The 20,787-nt window shown below is 48.2% G+C and overlaps 1 protein-coding gene across 3 annotated transcripts in view; it reads right to left on the reverse strand.

Moving 5' to 3' along the window:
* The window catches only part of STK24 (serine/threonine kinase 24), a 113,609-nt gene that overhangs the window by 5,491 nt on the left and 87,331 nt on the right, over positions 1–20,787 (reverse strand). For all 3 annotated transcript variants that reach the window (XR_008994595.1, XM_036893889.2, XM_036893888.2), the window contains exons 4-10: positions 17,387–17,495; positions 16,966–17,123; positions 9,469–9,654; positions 7,355–7,500; positions 5,464–5,593; positions 4,378–4,446; positions 2,173–2,309 (exon numbers count right to left, since the gene is read on the reverse strand). Coding sequence is in view for 2 of the 3 variants with exons in the window: in XM_036893889.2 (XP_036749784.1) it covers positions 2,173–2,309; positions 4,378–4,446; positions 5,464–5,593; positions 7,355–7,500; positions 9,469–9,654; positions 16,966–17,123; positions 17,387–17,495 (935 nt within the window). In the remaining variant the exon portion in view is untranslated. The remainder of the gene's footprint in view (positions 1–2,172; positions 2,310–4,377; positions 4,447–5,463; positions 5,594–7,354; positions 7,501–9,468; positions 9,655–16,965; positions 17,124–17,386; positions 17,496–20,787) is intronic.

Consider the following 20,787-nt stretch of genomic DNA (forward strand, 5'->3'; position numbering starts at 1 on the left):
TGCCACACAAACACACCTACACATTAATTCAAACTAAGATACGCAGAAGCCTCTACAGTGCTTTAGACAGAAGTCGGTTCTCACTGTTTCTGAGGTGATCCACTGACGTAAAGCATTTGGGCCTCAAAACGAGTACAAAGCACTGGCAATGGCCACTGTGGTTTGGTGGTGTTGGTGTAGGGGACACAGAGGAGGAGCTGGGGGAGCCTCACAGAACCAAGGCCTATGGGGACCAGATAAGGATCCCCAGGAGCTGAGCTGCTGCTGGCTAAAGAGGAGACAGCATCCACACATCCCCAAGGGAAGACAGACAAGGGAGAATGGTCTAGAGACGAGCAGGACGAATGCTGACTCAGTATCTCTAACACATCACTGCAAAGTAACTGTTAAACACACTGCAAATAGATAGCTATATTTGCATTATACATGTTAAAACGTTTGCCACCAGTGGCTTCCGAGCACCCAAAATGTGGTGAGTTCACACTGGGATATACTGTTAAGTGTAAAACACACACTGGATTGTAAAGACTTAGTACAAAAGTCAATGTGAAATACCTTACTGCTAACTGTACATTGATTACATGCTTAGGTAAGGCTCTGGATGCAATGGGTTAAGAAATGTATCAACACTAACTTCACTTGGTTTTCTGGTTTTTTTTTTTTACTAATTTAAATGTGGTTATTAGAAAATTAAAAAGTATGTGTGGCTCCCATTCCTCTTGTTGGAAGCGCAGGTACAGATGTGTTAGCAACGAAGGAGAGACGACAGATCAGTTAAACACACACAGGGCATACCACCCTGCAGCTATGGGGAAATTGAGTCACAACTCACGTCACTGGTAACAATTTCAGACAACTGGGGACAATGTAGAAAATATCAGTCCTAAAAGTGACACCACAGAAACAGAAAACAAACCAAATATCAGATAATATCACCAGTTTCTGCTTTAGTTCTGTTTGATTTAATGGCCCTTTTTAATGAGAAACAAATGCCACTAGAATGAGGTATCAAGTGGTACCAAGTTTCTTTGAGAAATCAGAAATTGAGAAAATAATGGACCATTATTAAGTAGCAGGGAAGCCTATGTGATGACACACATCACAGGCCAAAACTGCCCATGAACATCCTGACAAAGCCACGTTAGAAAGAAACTGCAGCACATGCAGGGTGGGCACCCACAAACATGGCAGTAACAACTGTGTCTGGGTGAGCACACGGGTCATTTTATAACTCTCCTTTCTTCCTGCAGTCTGTTAGCATCGGGGGTGTCACCCCAGAGCCTGACAGCTTCCTTCAAGTGCCTCAGAATGAAAGCAGCTGTGTTAAGTGGCCTTTATTCTGTAGCCTCAACTGGAGAGCAAGTTACAAGGCTGAGCTGTCTCTCCCGAAGGAGCCCGAGCTCAGAACAAGCTGCAGTGTGAGAAAGAGGCTTCCTCTTGGTCCACACCTCGGAGGGACTCCCTCTGGGACAGCAGGCCGCCCTTCGTTCACCACATCCTGGGGCCAGGAGACCCCGCGCGCCCGGGTCTTCCCTACAGCTCGTCGGGTGGGTGTCTCAGGAAGACCTGGGACGCTCCCCAGTCTCCCCAGAGCTCAGCCGTTCTCCAGAAGGGGCTGGGGGCCAGGGACACTTCTAGAAGGTGCTTGTCGGAGCAGTGACGCACCTGCCTGTCTTCTCGGGGAGCCAGGAGGGCCGGGGTGTGGAGCACAGCGTGGTCTCAGCCGCTGGCATTCTCTCCCACCACCAAGTGACGGGCTTGACACTGGGCTTTAAAGCCTTAAACCCGACGGGCAGTTACAAACATTCAGCTAAGAGCTGTATTTCTCCAGCTGATAATCAGGCTCCAGGATTAAGAGCAGACAGGTGAGAATCCCTCAGCGTTTATGTGGCGAGAGCCACAACCACACACAGTTCTGAGGCCCTTCCCAGGAATTTTCAGATCCACATTACTCGTTCATATGGATCTCTAGAACTCGGTACACAGGTCTAACTTGATAGCAGGGAGAGACCAGGAGCATAGCGCCAGCCTGACAGATGGGGGTGGCAAGCGGCTCCTCTGAAGGGGTCCCCACCCCCAGCCTGGAAAGCCGCGGGGCAAACCCAGCAGAGCCCCACGTCCACGGGGCTCTCCTCCCCGGAGGCGGCACAGGCGGGGCCCTGGTGGAGTTACCTCTGGAGCCGCTGCACGAGCCGGGCCACCATGGTGTCCGAGATCCCGGGGCACGCCTCCTCCGCCAGGTAGATGGCCCCCCGCAGTTCTTCAATGGACCCCATGTTACCACCACAGGCCTGGCTCTTCTCCTTCAACTTGAAACACATGAACGAGAAGCAAGCATGACACACAAGCACAGGACCCAGCGTGCATCTACTTTAAGGAGTAACATGACGTGTGACCATAACTACTGCGGCCACATTTAGATTTTGCTTTTCAAGCTGGTCGTGTCCAGCATTGGCCTCGTTCTAAAAACAACGGCTTCTCTTCTCTCTACCAAAGGGACACAAGGAACTGGAAAGGCCTGGCATGGGAGGGGCTCTGTTCCCTGTTCTGAGAGCGTCTGCTTCCTGTTCCTCCTGTCACGGACGGCTACGCAGCCGACCTGGAGACGCGGCCTGTGTCTGTCTCAGACTCCCCTCCCAGAAGGACCAAATCCGACCCACCTGCAAGTCCTGAGTGAGTCACCTGCAGGCTGCCGCTCTGCCGCGCCCACTTCCTACAAGGGCCTCCCCACATGCCCGCCCACCCCGAGGCAGTTCGTCACCCTGCGGCTGCTGGATGGGCTCCACCAACCCCAGCTGCAGTGAACCACCCGGGCACACCCAGGGACACCAGGGAATGCCCGCATTTGCAGAGGCAGGGATATGATAATTAATGGTCTTTATTCATTGAGTTGGATGAGTATTATGTAAAATGACATATACTGAGCACTTTGCAAGGTTATCAAGTATTAATGATGAAAACAGGAAAAGATGCCTGTGAGTTTGCCACTTTTAAGTAAGCCAATCAAAACATTATTATTACATCTAGGAGTCATTAATTCTGAATGATTTCAGAATAATTTTATCATGTGCCCAAAAGAAACAAACAGCCTCAGGCAATGAGAAAATCTCTGTGTTTCCCTAAGTACCTGAGTGACCCTGGTGGAGTGGCAATGGAGGGCCACCAAAAAGCAAGAAGCACCCCAAAAACCTGAAGGGCCAGCCTCCCAAATGACACAACATGGAGCCAAGTGGTACCTTATGGACACCCAGGAAGGGTAGAGGCACTCAGCACAATCGGCTGGGGCCGGCGCCCGAAGGTGACAGAGAGGGGCCCCCACCTGTCCTGTGCCACTGAGTCTTCCACCTGAAGCCAGCATGTTCAGTGGTTTTGGCTCCACGCCCCAGGCTCCTGCTCGTGAGGGCAGACGCTGGCCAGGGAAGGGCTGGAGCAGGACTGAAGCTGCCCCCTGAACAGGGGCCCTGCTGAGGGGAAGGCCTGTGTGCCCGAGGCTCATGCCCAGCGGAGTCGGGGAGGAGCCTGCATGGGTGGCACTCCCACCACAGACCACCGACCTCAAGGACCTGGACCCTTGACACAGCCTCCCTGGAGAGCTCTGAATTGCTACACAGGCTCAAGGTACTAGTGGGAGACTCATTCTGAATTACCTGAAAGGTAGCCTGAGCCAGAAAGGGGGCACAAAAAATGAGAGAGAGGGGTATTTATGACATATTTCACATCAGCTACTAAATAGATGAAGAATAATCTTTATTCTCATAAAGTTTGAAGACATCTCAAGATGCAGGATGCACAGATGTCTCCAGGAGGCAGAAGGCTGCCCGTGGAGGGAAGGAATGGCACACGGTGAACTTGGAACTGAAATGGGCCAACACCCTGGGAAATGGACAGCCCTGCCAGGAAGGAGTCACCCTGGGTGCTGAGGGTGTGGATTACAGTGAAATCCGGGGGCACAACAGGAAACAGGCAGACTCCAGAGAGTCCCATACCTCCTTTAAAATACAAATCTACTTTTTAGGCAACTATACATTTGTCAGAGGCAAAGAGATCAGGCTGCACCCAGACAGATGCTGCAGAAAGCTACACATCACCCTGTAATGCATGGACTCGGGCTGGCCACTGATGTCCTGTCTGCACACTCCAGGTGGTGACACAATGACATTTCCCAGGAGGGTCTGGACGTAAGACAGCGCTAGGAAAGGAGGTGCACGTGGCAGGTGCTGCCCATTTCCAGGGGCCGCACAGGAACTCAGTGCAGACCCCACCCACTGTGCCCGCCTTGCTCTAACCTGCCGAAGTCTGCCAGCCACACTGACACAGAAGGTGCACTGCTCCCCGGCCTTCCCTTCCCACCGCCTCCAAGTCAACTGGGTATCTTACCTCCGCAAACAGAGGAGAAATAATTGTAGATAAACACTGAGAGAAAGGCCTCTTTGGGATGTCTTTCATCTTGGGGAAGAAAAAAGGTAATCAGGATTAGTTACCCTTCACATTTTCAAAAATTCAATAAACCTCAGATATGCACTGTTGAGCATACAGTTTGAAGTGGTCTCTGTTCTCTGTAATGTTGGAATAGGACCGCCTTACTGTCTTTCACTAGCCATACCATCTGCAGTGACAGGCAAAACCCACACTACAGTGTCTGGATTACACGTGGACAGGCACCAGAGGGCCAGGAAGGGACTGTGTGTGGGCGCAGGCAGGGTGACACGTCATGTGCCCTCTCTGCAGGAGGACTCTATGAAGGAGACCCCAGAAATGGAAACCAGATTTAAGCTGGCTGCTACAAGCAGTGCCATAGGACAGTGGCCTATTTTTTTGTGACCTCTCTCTGAACATGTCGTGATTCCTATCCACTTATGGAACGGGAGCTGTAGGGTCACTGGGGGGACCATCCACTGGTCCACACTGCCTGAGAGAAACTACACCACTGTGCTTTAAAGAGATCCTAAAAACAGAGCTATCTGTAAACTTAAACAGGCATAAAACCAACTAATCAAAATAAAAATTTTATGTAAGTACCAAAAGCAAAACATTTGTTTTTAAGATCCTTAAATAATCCCCAAATTCTGGTACTTATTTAAGCAACCCCAATATACAGAAAATACATAGTCCCATCAAAAGAACCAGAAAACCATTCCATACATGAAACCTGGCGTCCCCCTCCCGCCTCACATAGTATGCCCGCACGTCAGGAAGTGCTGATTCCACATCAGGACAGCAGGGCTGCGGAGAGCAGAAACAGCTCTGTGGGGCAGACCGGAGTCCGGAACAGACTGGGTCTGGCTCGCAGGGTAAGCAGACAGAATAAACTTTCCTGATCTACTGAGTCACTGACAGTAAAATCATAAAACCGGCTTCCATGAGAGACCACCCAGCCCACTAAAACTGGCTTCACACAAAAGTGATTGCAAAATGCCACTGACTGGTGGCAAGTGTGAGTCACTCCAACACGAGCAGACATACCTTATTTCTTTCTAAATCCGATGGCTGAAGAGTTCCGTTCTCAAGACTCTTCGGGTCCTTCTCTCTGATCGTGAAGATCCAGTCCCCAGAGTCGCTGCCCCCGGACGCCTGGCCGTCTGCATCTGTTTCCCTTAACACAGAATCCAGGAAGCTCCATGAGCAAGCCTTGGGCGGGGACGCGGCGGCTCTGGGGCCCTCAGTGCGCACTCTCTGCCGCGTGCCCCAAATATGCTCCCCTCTTCCCACCCCCCTGCCAATCACTCATCCCCCAGACCCTCTGGGTTTCCAGAACAGGACCCTGCCTCCTACCTGAGAGAGAAAAGGGACCACCAGCACATGGCTCTCGTAACTCCCTGCAGGGCCTCAAACACAGAGGCATCCCTTCTGAAGAGCAGTCTTCCCAGCCACTGACCGACGGCTGCTCTCTTCAGCTCGCCACCTTAGACTCCCTCCTACATCAGCACACGCTCTCTTCTCACCCGATGCAACCCCCCTTCCAGCTACAGAAATCTCTCAGCCACATTTCTTGGATGCATTACCTCTGCTCACTGCCTCCACTTACCTTCCACTCACTCTGAAACTCACCCCGGCCCCTGCAACTGCGATGACCAAGGCCACCAGTTCTCTGTGCACTGTGAGAAGGGGGTTCCTGCTCTGGTCTTACCTGCTTGAACCCTCAGCAGCAAAAGACCCCCGACTGCCCCTCCCCTCCAGAGTCCCTGGACCCCTGGGGTCACACTGTGCCCAGTGCCCTCTGACCCCCTTTCACAGGCTCATCCCTTATGCTGGCGGTACCCAGCATTCCGCCCCAGGCCCTTCTCTGAGGACGGCCTCTGGGCAATGCTGTTCATCCTCACGGCTCCAGTGGCCACTGACAGAGTGATGGCTCTAAACTCGTGTCACCTGCCTAGATATCTCATCTCAACTCCAAACCTCCAGGCCACTCCGAACTGGACACACCCTCCCGCACATTCTGTCGGGCACTCAGACACATCCCACATCACACTCCACTTCCTGTACCCTGGCCCCACCCCTTGGACTGTCCACCTCCTTTTCTCAAACCTGTGGCGTGGCCAGCCGCCCTGTTCCTCTTTCCATCCCCATCGCCACCATCCTAACCTCAGCCCCACCCTAATCAGCGGTTCTCAACTTTCAACTTTACAATGGAACCACTCTGGGACCTTGAAAAAAACACCTGGGCCTCATCCCCAGAAATTCTGGGTCAACTGGCCTGGCGTATGGACCTGGGCTGGGGGTCAACCTGAACTCCTGGCCGAGGTGTGGTGGAGAACAGAAGAGGCACTACAGACGTGGAACAGCTCCGTTCCTGACGCTCTACTAACACCTTCGTTCTTGGTGTCAGAGCCACTGACCAGCTCCCCCAACCCTGACGGACCGAGAGGAGGCTGGGCTGAACTCATCTCTTTAGCTAGTGGAATTCCTAGATGCTTAACTCGACAACAGCTGTTAGGAAGTGGCTTCTGGTACAGAGCTTTTGCAACCTGAGCATATACCAGAACACATCACAGAATCACAAAAACATATTTTTTAAAAAACAGACTTAGAGCAGTTCTTCCTGATCAGTATTTGAAATGCAGGAAGTACAATGAGGGGGAAAAGAAGCCAGGTCGGGTTCTTTATGCACAGTTCTCTCACCCAGAGTTTTCTCAGAGCAACTCCATTAACAATAAAAAGAGGCTGAAAGGCTCCCAAACTGTCCTCTACTAACACAAGAGTCACCGTCAACCCGGATCATCCAGAACAAAACAAACAAAATAGCCACCCAGGCAAGAGACCAGAGGGAACAGGCGCAGGTCCCCACGCCGCAGGCTCATTCACAGCCGGGCTCAGGGACGCACCGCCGACCGCACCCATCGGGCGGCCGACTTACGTGTCTGAGTCCTCAGAGCTGGAGTCGTCGTGGCTCTGCTCAGCCTTCCATCTCTTATACCTGTCGATGAGCTCCGTCAAGTAGGATGTTTTCTTTGCATTGCGTATTATAAACTTGTGCTTCAGTAACTCTTTAGCACTGGGTCTCTAGAAAAATAACCACCAAACCAGAAAGGCATGAGATGAAATTCCTACACTCTGCTTGACTCTATCCCAAAGGACAAACTTCTGCCTCAAAATGTCACACCACCACATTCAAATGTAAAGACTGAGCTCTATTTCAGTTTTTTCCCTATGACTTATTCAAAGAATAATAAGCCAGCACCAAAGGTGGGACTCTGCATACTGAGTGTACATGCCACTTAGTATCTAACAGTGTCCTTAAATCTGCAAGTAACCAATGAATGCAAGAGAGTTTCTCCCAAAAAATGCTTTTACATAGAAATTGTTACAGAGCATTTCACAGAAATCATTCAAGAGAGCTAGAATATACTTCCTAGTTTTTATAAAACATTTTATTACAAATGCTGGCAAGAGAAAACATGTTCTGTGTTAACTTTCTTTTATGTTTGGCTCCATTCTCCAAAAATAGTACAATAAATGTTAATTTGGATTCCTCTAGAAGAGACCAGAAGGGAGTTGGGACATACCCTTTCCTTGGATGCAGACAGAGAACCCACGTTCTCTCTCAAGACACTGGTTTCCCCAATCCAGGAATGCTTTCCCCAGTCTGCCTCATCCCTTGTGATCATGTGAGGGCTTCGTCCAGGCCCTGGCTCAGCACAGCCATATCCAGGGAGACACCCTGAACCTGGCCAGCTGCCGTTCCCTTGAAGCTGGCAAACCTGATCACAGGGGCAGGCTGCCCGGGAAACCGAGAGTAGCCCCAACTGAAGCAGACGGCATGAACACACAAACACCGCAAGTCAGACTAGGTTCCCACTTGCTCCAAATTACTAAAGCTTTATTAACAAAAGCTGGGCATGTTCCCCAAATTCAGGCTTGTGAAAACCTAGGTTGCCTTAGGTATGTCTCACTCCCTGCCCACGTGACTGCAAAACTTCAAGTATCTCAGATGTGCTCATATTCTCAGCTTCTCCTCAGGTCATCTGGGGTCAAGGTAGGGGTGGAGATGCATGCATGGGGCAAGCCAAAACTAGAAATACATTTTTAATGTAAGCCGTACATGCACGTGGGTGTATGTTCTCAGGTGCTGGTGCACGGCTGCTAGCACTTACACTGAGCACAGCAGACAAGCACACCAGCCCCACCCTGCCCCCAGTGCCTGATACATTACAAAAGTGCTGACATGGTGATCTCAGGCTACATCCGTACAGGTTCTTAGAAAAGGATGCATTCCCCATTTAATTCCCTTTATCAAAACTGACATCAGAAAACCATGCGCTCCCATAAACTAATCACTCACTTTTAGACCAGAGTTCATAAAAAAGGGGTTCCGCTTGGTCTTCAGTTAACCCTATGGGAAAATCAAGAAACCAAGCAAGGACACTGGGTGCTCTAAGCACCATGAAAATACACCAGTAGCTTTCACAGGAAAGCCTCACTTCAGAGGAAAACGGGGCCAAAGCCAGGCAGTGGCTGCTGCTACATGGCTCTGCCACAGTCAGTTACACATAAAGGGAGACAAAAGAGGGGGGAAGAAGCAAGGTGGGTGATTCATTTATATTTTCTATTTGCCTTTCTTCCCTAACACGTGCCAAGAAGACACTGAAAACATTTACTTTAAAGACACATTTAGCCACTATTTTTCAGGCCAGACTTTGCAGTTACTAAAAATAGCCTGACCTTCCACTATACATACTAACAATTTATGATTCTACATATAATATTAAGAACAGTCTTCCAGCTCAACGAGGTATGAGATGCTAGAAAATCTGAGAGAAAATAAGTTGATTTTTACTCTCTAAAAGATGAAGTAACAATAAAAACATATGTACAATCCCAAGAAGTCAATCATACCCATTTAGAAAAAGAAAAATATATGAGGCCATGAAGACAGCTGACAACAGCAATTAAAGAGATCCTAGTAACGTGTATCTAGACAAAGTCAGGCCATACATGAAGGGACGCCTGTTCTAATCTCGTGAAACTCACAAAGCTGGGCTCCTTATTCAAACAGGCCTCAACGAACTCCTTCAGGGGTTTGCTGTAGTTTCCTTCCAGCGTTGGGGGGTTGTTCTTTGGGATGAGGAATAAAACTTTCATGGGATGCAGTTCAGAATGTGGCGGCTCCCCTTTTGCAAGCTCGATAGCTGTTATGCCCAGGGACCAGATGTCTGCCTGCAACGAGAAAGCCTCTTTAGAGATCCAAATAGGAGGAGATTCAAATACATATACTTCTTAGAAAAAGAATACATATCAACGTACTTCTAAGGTTTTGAAAAAGATAATTATATTTAACTGAAAACAAAAAAGATAAACCTTTAGCCTAATTTCAAAATAGGTAACACACAGGAGAAAAATTTATATGTAAAACATCTTTTACCTCTATACTGAAGATGGCTTTTACGACTATTCCTCTCCTATCTACTGCTGGAGATAGAAGGTGTTCCGTTTAAGCCCTGCAGGTAAGAAGCATACCTGGGGAGTGGAGGCGTGTTTGCAACTCACTCCTCGAGCAATGCTCAGAGCTAAGCCCAGCTTTCAGGTGGAGAGCAGGCACCCTGGTCCCAGGGACTGGGGTTTAAATGCCAGCTCTACAGCCACCGTCTTATGACACTACATAGAATACCCAACCTGTGAGCCTACTTCCCTCATTTGGAAACAGGCAATAATAAGGTGGTCATGACAGGTGCCTTACACAGTGCCCAGAACTGAAAAATACTAAAATAATGTTCCCCCACATACCCATGACATGAATTTAATCATTATTAACAATGTGCCATACAGGCTTTGTCTATTCTTGCCATAGTATATTTTAAGTAAATCACAGACACCGTGACATTTTCTCTGAGTACTAGGTGTGCCAATATAAGGACTTCTTACTACAAACCAACACCTGAAATTGGCAATGATTTCTAAATATCATGTAATGATTAAGTTTTCTCAATTCTTCACAGAAAGTCATTTCATGATTGGTTTATCTGAATTAGGACCCAAACAAAGGAACCATATATTGCAGTTGCTTACCAGGTTCCCTAGGCTCTTTTAGTCTAGAACAGTCCACTCCATTACCTCCCCAGTGCATTGATTGACTTGAGGAAGAAGGTAGGCCCCCAATTCTGGATTTGCCTGGAGTCTTCTTAGAGTCAATTAATGTGTTCTTCTAGCTCCTTTACTTCCTGTCCAATGATTGGTTAGATGCACTGTGGGCAGGGAAGGGGGCTCCTCGTGGGGCACCCAGTGTCCAGCTGCCCACCCGCCTCCAACCCAGGCACGCCTGTGGCCCTGGGTCAGTCAGGTGTATCAACGAATTCCTGGACCTTGTGAGTGAAAAGAGCAGGTGGTCTTGGAGAACTCGAGCTGGGGGGCCTTCTCAGCAGCAGACAGCAGTCCCCAGCGGAGATGGAGGAAGCTGACAGGAGTGCAGCGCCACAGAGGCAGGGGACAAGGCTCCGCTGCGCTCAGGCCAGGGCAGCTTTTCTGCATCAGTGAACGACTGAACCCACCATGCTTCAGGCAATTAAATCAGAACCTAATCAATCGCCCACACTCACTCCATAGCACAGGAAGGGCAAGGCTGAAACCGCGCTCAGGCCACCGCAGAACCCAAATGTTTTCTGACCTCCCACAACCTGGGAGCACTCACTCCCCACAACCCTACGGAGTACAAGAAATTCTCACTGCAATCTTGCCTCACCCAGCAGCCCACTGGGTTAATGCCTACCACATACTCTGTTTTCTTCTGTTCTCAGTGAAGATGGGAGTAACCACCAGCAAGCCTTATTCTAGTCTTTGTACTAAAGGGCTTGGTCTAGAAGAGCCAGCATCAGGAGTGATACTCCTATTTTCCTTTCCTTCACGTTTCTACTTGACTGCACATGTGCATTACTTTAAAAATCAGCAGACCAGTTTGCGTCCCTCCTCCAGGAGCACCCTCACCTGTGGCAGTGCAGGGCCCAGGAGGGAGGGCGAGGTGCAGGAGCAGAGGCAGCAGAGGGACGGGTGTGCGGCCCGGGACGGCAGCGGCTCCTTACACAGCAGGCTCCTCCCTGAGTCTGCAGAGCTGTGTCTACCTGCCTGCCCAGCCCTCCTGTGTTTCCTCACAGCTGCTGTTTGCAAACCCTGCTGCTTGGCCCCAATCTGTCCCCTGGCCATACAGACACAGGGCCTTTGTGCAGATGACCCCTGACAGACGCACCTCCAGACCCCCAAGCACCCTGTGACCACCTGAACACTCTAACTAGGGGGCCCAGGCCGATGGCGGTCCCTGCAGGTGGGCAGTCTGCTCAGGATGTACTGACACTCATTTCCCTCGGAGGTCTGAGTGCAGGCTGCCCAACACCAGGCTGGACAACAAGCAGACAGGCAGAAGGTGACAAGGACCTGGTGCTTGCTTCCACAAACCAGAAAGGACCAGCTGATGTCAGCCAAGCAAGCAGCCCTCCTGGCCCACCCAGAGGGCACCTCCAAGGTCTTCAGAGCGATGAGGTATGGGCATCGCTTGCTGCTTCCCCGCGAGGGTCACCAGCAGAGCCTCATCACAACAAAACACATGCCACTGTGCCAGGCAGCCACATCAGGAGCCCGAGTGTCCCCCAGCAACAAGAACTCTTCTTTGGATCCTCCTAAATCAACCAGGTGCCAGGTGTGTGGCTCCTGACCTCTGGGCACCCTGGGTCCCCTCTATCCCTCCTGCCCGTGGCCTAGCTCAGAGCGATCCTATCACCCTGGCACTTCCAACGAGCTCCTGAGCACCTTCCTGCCTGCAGCCTCCCTCTCCGCACATCTACCATTCTGCTGACTAATCTGGAAGCCTTAACTGGCACTGGAGTAAATGGCAAGCAGTTTGGCGTTAAATATCAAAAGCCATAAAAATATCCTGGCTTGTTAAAACCAATTAATTCCACTTCTAGGAATCTATCCTAAATAAATTTTAGATTTAGAAAAATAGCACATGCTGCCAAAAATATTTAGTAGTGGCATTACTTATGCTAAACCTTAGAAGAATGATTAAGTCACTAGGGCACATTAACCCACTTCAGTATCATGTACTCAACGACAACAACGGTAAGAGAATCATAAATAGAAAGGAGCTTGTCTCTTAAGAAATATGACAAATTAGAGCATGTGTCTGCGTTTTAAAATAAAACTTATGTGAGGGAAGGGCATTTTCCAAAGCAATTAAAGTTGAGGTATGAGAGACCCATTTTACTGCCATTTAGGAAAAACATGAAATTAGGTATTAAGAGAAACAAACTGTGGTTTTCAACACAAGCCCAAGTCAAAAGTTATATGGGCAGGTGCTTTGAACTCCAGGTATTTATTTGTGAACAGCTTTTTTTCCTATGTGGGCAATTCTAGTAGCATGCTCCTAATTCTGTGACAACACAGAATTATTTGTTACTGATGATCGAGGACACTTCTCAATGGGGCAGGGGAGGCCTACTAATATACAACAACATTCCAAATCCTTCCAATGCTGTGTTATTTAAGCAAAAGTAAGCTGGCTACAAACTGGCAGATACAATTTAAATGGTATCAGAAATTTACGTATAGAAGATATTCTGGAAGAAGCCACAGTCAACTCCCTATAACCCAGAGGATGAAGGGGACAAAACCATGGAGAATCCCAAGTCAGTTATAACTAGTCAAAACATAGCTCAAAATGGCTTTAATATAAACTGGTCCCTTAATTAGATAGACACGCTGCTGGGGTACACGTTCATAGCAGCGTCTAGAGGTATAAAAGCCATTTCTGAGCACTAAATAGCAATACATGTTCATCCGAAAAGGCCCATTACTATGTGCTGAAATAAAGCTGTGGTTAGTGTCCCGCCCTAATTCCTGATCTCACGGACCGGGCAGGGCAGGCCCCACCCCGCTGCATGGATCTCTACAACAGATGGACTAATACTGACACACTTCTGCTTATCGTTAACAGTTTTATTTTTTCCCGTCAATACATCACCTATTTTTGCTTTCCACCACGGTTAGACTGCAAACCATTATTTCAGCGATGACTGGACACCAAAACACCCTGTGCATAGGTGCTGGGTCTACAGAGCTTTCCTTTTTATGTTGATTTTTTTTCCTCAATTTAAACAGTATGTACTGCTTTTGAGATCAAAAAAGGGCAAGGGTATTCACATGAGAACACCGACACGGGCCTCTCGGCGTCCACAGGACATCATTTTGGTTAACTGGCAGCTCAGTTTCTCCCTCTTCTCCTACCACATTCTTCCCCACCTCCTACAGTCCAAACACAAACAGCCCTCCCTTCCCCCAGGACCTGGTCTGACCGTCCTTGGCTCACTTTGGAGGGGCTGAAAAGGCCGTGCCTGCGAAGCCTTCCCCAGCCGCGCTGACCTTCCTCACTCAGCGCCCTGCCCTCCCCGCGGTCCTGATGGAGCAGCTGACGGCCGCACTGGGCACGTGAATTATTCAGCACAGCCCTGGGCACAGCTACAGCGACGACGGCAGGAGGGCAGAGAAACAGGCACGGAGTGGGGACGACGTCTGTACCCAGGTCCAACCCATTTGCTAACCATCACGGTATCTTATAAAGAAAGAGAAAAAAAGATTAAATTCTTCAGCCCAACACCCAGCTCAGTGCTGCGAGCAAAGCTTCTTTGTGGGAGAGCAGTTATTATCTCCCTGGGCGCCTCCTCCAAAATGAGGACTTCACATAAGTTCCTGATGATACGACCCCAGCTAAAGGACAAATACAACCTTAACTCACCTTAAACAACAATCATCACCACAATCCTAACAATTCCTAAGGCAAATGGACAGTCATGAATTAGTAACGCTGTGCTAAGATTAAGAACTGAGGCCGACCTGAGAGGCCCTGTATGTACAAACACCTTCAGAACACCTAAGCAGCCTGGACACATGAGAAGGGGCCCGAGATCCTGGTTCAAGAGGTCACTGTTAAACTACGTTCTAGACAAACACTTTGTAAAACTAAAGCTCACTTAGCTTGGTGAGAGGAAGATGCTGGTGAGGTGGGTGCATCCATCCTTAGCCTCTGAAAATCAGCGCATGCACCTGAGCTGACAGGAGCATGCGACCACAAGGGGAACAGACGCTGCTACCCCAGGGCCGTAAGCGCTTCCCCGGTAATGCAGAGACTGACGGGACCAAGTATCTAGATGCACACGCTAGGAAGAAAGGAGGGGGAACTAACTGGACAGAAGCCGGACACATTTGGTATCAGGAGCCCGGAACAGCTACAGTACCTACAGTGCCTCTCAAGGAGCATCAACCCCCACCCCCACCCTCTCCTACCCAACCATCAGGGAAGCCTCGGTGAGCGCAGGGGAGGCGGTCCTGGGAAGGACACCCACGCAGCAACCTCAGAACAGGCCCTGTATCAGGCATTGTTCATGACAAGAACTGCCAACCCAGAGTCACAAATAATGGGGGGGAGGGGAAGTCCACATTATCCCCAAGGCCCCAGACTGTAGAAGCCCAGCCCTGATAAGCCTCAAGACTCAGACACAGCCATCAGTTTATCTGCACTTTCCACACCTCCTGGGTCAACAAACGTGGGAAGCGAATTTCACATAAACACGTTTCCACAGGTGATTTCCAGTTAAGATTTTTTGGGTATGATCCAAGCAAATGAAAGAATTAGCTTCTGACATAAGCCAGCATAAAAGGTTAAGCAAGGTTAGCAGGAAATGTGATGCATTTTCTCAAGTTCCCCAACCAAGTGTGTGTTCCCTGTCAGTTGGAGACAACATCTTTGAACCTACCTAAAAAGAACACTGCAACAGCTACTGATCACAGAAGAGCATTCTCATCTTAACAAGAACTCCATGAGGAAAGACAGCAAAGCTTTAAGATGCAGTAAAGTCTCTACTGCTTAGAGGCCACTTTCAGCAAATGTCCTGCACCAGGAAGAAAGATGGGGAAGGAAAGGTCTCGGGCAGAAGGGGCAATTCTTGAACAAAAACTGTGAAGTGAGTAGTGACGAGTAAGCAAATGTAAGATCTGAATCCTGAGTCACATGTGCCATGGTTGATCAGCTAATTTACTAGAAAAGAAGAGAAAAAAACAATGAGCATGGTGTCATCAGTTAAGTTCAGTTAAGTCCTAGCCCCTACTAGTATCTAGAACCTATGAACTCTGAGAAAACCGAGAATGGACTGAACACATAAGTTCCTATCTGGTCCTAAAATGATATGACCCCAGCAAAAGGGCCAGTGCAAAGGGGGCTACAGATTTTCGAAATGGCCATGGAGGGGATCCATGGCTCAGGGCAAATCTACCATGAGAGATAAACATGCCTAAGACCAGTCAGCTGTTATAAAAAGGGTTGCAAACCTAAGAGTCACCTATGGGCCAGTGGCTGCCAAGTTCCACTAGGATGCCTGTGGAAGTCACAGCCACCACCGCAACGCAACAGTGAGGCGGCCGAGCTGGGGCCAGCACCCCTGCAACCTCAGCACAACATGACACTTCACAGCAGCCGACGGCCCACAGCAGCGTCCTTCTGTCTCCAGGCGAAGTTACTCTGTGCTTTGTGTGCTGTGTGAAGGAGGTGGTAAGTCTACTGTGTATTGAGATTTCCATTCAAGAAAAGGAACCAATGTCTGGCATGCAAACACATGTGAGTTAAGCATTTGTTCGCCTAGAAATTTTTGGTATCAGAAAAGCCAATTCCCTGTGGACTATGTGCAGGTTTTACTGTGCACAAGCTGAGAAAGAGTGGCCTGCAGGGCATGAGATTAAATCAGAGATTTAGGAGACAGGGCCACTAGGATTTTTAGTCTATCCTAAGAAGTTTAAGAAAGTTGAAGGGCAATGGGATAAAATGAACACAGGAAAAAATCAGGAGAGGACAACAAATGACAGGTCAAAGAGCTGGGAAAAAAGGAACCATGGTTTGCCCCCAAATGGTAATGAGCTTCTGAGACAGAACAAAACAATGACAGGAAGGGTCTGCGGCAGTCACTGAAAGCATTATTGCCTCCACATTCTGGTCATACATTTCTATGAACCCTCCATTTCTCTTTTGAGATCCTCTTTCTCAACATGTCCCTTCAGTATTGTACTGCTTGGAGTTCTGTCCGGGCCCTCGCTCCTCATTCACTGCACTCGGACCCCACCCGCCAGCCAGACCCGGATGACTCGCCACCTCTCTGGGAAGCTGTCACCTCTAACGTGCGCCTCTGTTGGATGCCTCTCCACAGACATCTCGATAGGACCAGGCCCACCTGTTCCCACCACACCCCCTCCAACAGCTCCTCACCTTCCCCACCACTTCAACTGCTGAAGCTAAAAGACTCATAACTGTGGGCTACACACAGGCCATATGAAATGCTGCTGAGACAGAGAAGAAACCTGTTTTTAACCAATGTCCAGGGACTCCTTTATGACCTACTTCAGGGTACCACTTCACTCAACTGTTGAAGCTACAAGGTGACAACAACGTTGTAAGGGAAGCAGTCTCTAGACCCAGCAAAGTGAGGCGTCATTCCTTACCTTTGAGTCGTAGGCCGACTGTTTGATGACTTCAGGCGCCATCCAGAAAGGGGTGCCCACGAAGGTGTTTCTTTTTATCTGGGTATCTGTCAGCTGGCCTGCCACTCCAAAATCAGCCAGTTTCACCTCTCCATGTTCAGAGAGCAGAACGTTGGCAGCTGCAAAATAAAGCCAAAGACACTGTATCGTTTGCTGTAGTGTTCAGTCTGCTGTCAGTTGGGGAACACGCTCACTCTTCCCGGCAAGATCATGTGTCCAACAAGAACAGGCAGCGAGGGTATGCTGTCGGCGAGGCCCCTCCAAGCCAGCCCCCCCAGGCATGCCGAAGGCACTCCGCACCTGCCCTGGGAAGGTTCGGACTGACTCTATGCTCCTGCCCGCCTCAGGAATTTCAAAGGAGTAAAACAATATGCTTTCTTACCTTTAATATCTCTATGAATTTTCTTCTCTGAATGTAAATAATCAAGTCCTTTCAGAATTTCTCTTAATATAGTAGCAATCTGAGTTTCATCTAAAGGGCCAGGTTCTAACTAACGAGAAAAAAAATGATTAAAGTTACTTAAGTGATGAACTTAGCAGTAGTTTGTGATGATTAGTCAATATCACATTAAATAGACAAGAATAATTTAAAATATTTTTTTAAAAACTTCTTCACTCCAAACCAGATATTTTGCCCAAATAATTAAGACCTATTTAAAGGGCCCTAGGGACAAAAACCACCTCCACCAGAGAAAAATGATTCTGCTGGATGAAGCAAAGCTGCCCGAGAAGGCCCGCAGGCGGCCCCGCCCCGCCCCAAGGCTGAGCTACAAGGGCTCTAGCCCGGCAAACTCACAGTACTTGCTAGGCAGGGTCCTGAGCAGCCCAGCTCTGTCCTAACACACGTACTGGTTACCCAAACACAAGTGGTCAAAAGAGAAGGCTTCTGGGAGCCAACTCCTTTCTGAGGCTACCCCTGCACCAGAGGTTTCAAATCTGAATTTTAAAACTTGGGGGAAGAGAGTTGAAAGAGTTCAAGTCCTAGTGACCTGGGAATTTTGTTACATTTACACAGAGTCTATGTTATGTAATAAAAATATCCTATTACCTAATCAAGTCATAACTGCCTCTGAAAACTTTTATTCTGAGAAACTCAAAGGAATTGCTCATACTGATGCCCTAATATCATAATCGTACAAAGATATAAGGAAGAAATGTTAAGTACATGTATCCCCATTTTAAAAGGAAAATCGAACACTAGTTCTGGAGCTCAGCTCAAATGGTAATAGGGCCACCATCCCTTGCAGAGCAGGGAGTTCGATCACATCTCATAACTGCATAAATTACTTCAGCAAAACAACCTAACACTCCCTGAAGGACTAGAAGTAGGACCATCAGAGAAAGGGGCATAATTCTAATAATTTGAATTAATTTCTCATCTGAATAATGATCTTCAGTATTACGTTTTCAGATTTGACAGTGACTGAGAAAAGAACTCACAGTCACACTTGAGTCAACAGAAGACAAAACCCCATGGCATCCATGCCTCAGACAGGGGCAGCACGCTGCACACTTTGTTTCACAGAACCTAATTTTTTCCAAAATCATCTGACCAACAGTCCTATTGTCAAGAAGCACACCTTGAAACTACTGTGCCAAGAACACAATCTGGAAACCCTTCCTTGTCTGCCATCTCCATATCTATTTTTGAGTGTTCACAGAACATAGAAATTCTAATACTCAAAAGGAGGACGACGCACTTTCTCATATCCTGGGGGAAAAGGGAAGACGGTGGGGCTTGCTCCTGTTCACACAGTAGAACACAGGAGAATCCCCCGCGTGCAAAGGCGTCTCACAGAGACCAGGCTCCATTTCCTCCTCCAGCAGGTTCTTACCCAAGCAGATAATCGGTAACACTCGGCTAGATGTGGGCTAAACTCCCCCGCCCTTCTATTATCAAGTCTCTGCAAAGAAATAGCTAGCAGCCTGTGCCATCACCAAGGGGAGATTAAAAAAAACAAAAACAAAACAACTAAGGAAAACTAATTGAAAATCTTTCTCTGGATCATTAAAAGCTGACTCTAATATATGTATGGATATGCCCTTTTAAATCTGGCCTCAACATCACCCACCACTGATTTATATGCCATTAAGGATGGTGGAGGAGGGGTAAAAGAGAAAGACACTCTATTTATAGGATGGGGAGATCCTTCAGGGTGTCAAAATTCATTATAAAAGATGTCCAGTTGTCCACACCAGGGTTCCACCCTGGTGGGTAAGACCAGGCGGAGCTTAGTTCTCAGGATCATAAATTAGCATTCTCTACCATTAACATTTCTAAGTAGTATAAACATGGTGGTCTCCATCATTAAGAGGACTATGAAATTTTCAAACTATCTATCAAATAAAGACTCCAGAAAACTAATTTAGACTGCACCTCATCTCTGGGTGATTTCTAGTTCCCTCCCCCCAATCCTGAGTCTGTCCTCCCCCTTTCTCTGTGATAGAGACTATTAGCCAGGCACACAGCCCCTAACGAGAGAACACATGTGCCAGCCTCTGCAGCAGCCAGTTTGGCCATGTGACTAAGTTCTCACCAGTAAAATCCGAACAGAAGTGACACATGTCCCTTCCTGGTCTTGGCCTTGAAAACACTGGAGCCAGAGAGGACAATGACTGAAGATCACAGGAAGCCATCAGTCACAGATGTACAGTCACCCACCAGCACAGGCCCCTGACAAGCCCTTGGATTACAGGCCCGTGGCCCCACGTGTGGGAGAGAAACCCCTTTCTCTGTGTGTGAGACATTGCCTGGGTGCTACCCCAGCAGCAGTCTGGCCTCCTGTGAATGAAGACTCCTTCTCATTTTCTTCTATCACGCTGCATATTCATTTTTAAGTCTGTCAAACATCTGTGCCTGATTGACCACCTTAGGTGTCTTAGTTTCTTCTTAATTAGATCTCAAGCTTGTCCCTTAGATTCTCAGGCAATACTGAGCTCTTTTCGTCGGCTACAAATCTCTCAGTCTCAGGCCTTCAGCTGCTAATCCTCACCCCAGTTCTCCCGGTTCCCCTCACCCTGCTGTATCTTCCAAGTAGTGCTCTCTGACATCCAACATACTCGACTGACTTCTCCCACTAGACTACAGCTCTGTGAGAATGAAGGTTCTCTTCTGCCTGTTTGCTGGAGTAATTTCCAATGACTAGAATAGTGCCTGACACGTAGTAGGTGCAAACTTTCTGAATGCAAAATGATCACCTAAATTTTGCCACTTTTTAAGTTATAGAGTCTTTAACTGTGTGATACATACACTCACAGGTCACGGCACCCTAGTAGCAGATGCAACTGGAGAAATTCTTTACACAAGTGGTCTCCAAACTATATTCCAAAGAACCCAGTGTTTCCTCAGAGTAGCCTTCAGGATCCTACATTTAATTTCAATTTATTGTTTCTTTCAAATGAATAAAAATCAGACTGAACACACTCAAGTATGTGCACTCAAAATTTTACTCTTAACATTTATGGTTCTCAACAGCTAAGCTATATTGTGTCTCCATTCCTCATACTCGATCCCAGACTTTACTGCTCAGATAACAGGTAAAGGTATCAATTGCATTTTTTAAAAGTCAAGAAGGATGCATCACCAGGAAAAGGAAGAGAGGGCTCCAGGGGACGCACACCCTCCAATGCATCAGGGCATTGCCTGCCAGCTACGGAGATGCCCGGGCCCAGAGAACAGAACTGCAAAGTTCACCCATGCACAGCATCTCAGCAATTTACAAAAAGCAGATCTCAGTTAATTTCAAACTTGAAGTCATAATGCCTCTCAAGTTGTGCCCTTCA

Source organism: Manis pentadactyla, chromosome 17 (assembly GCF_030020395.1).
Source record: "Manis pentadactyla isolate mManPen7 chromosome 17, mManPen7.hap1, whole genome shotgun sequence".
Lineage (NCBI taxonomy): Eukaryota > Metazoa > Chordata > Mammalia > Pholidota > Manidae > Manis > Manis pentadactyla.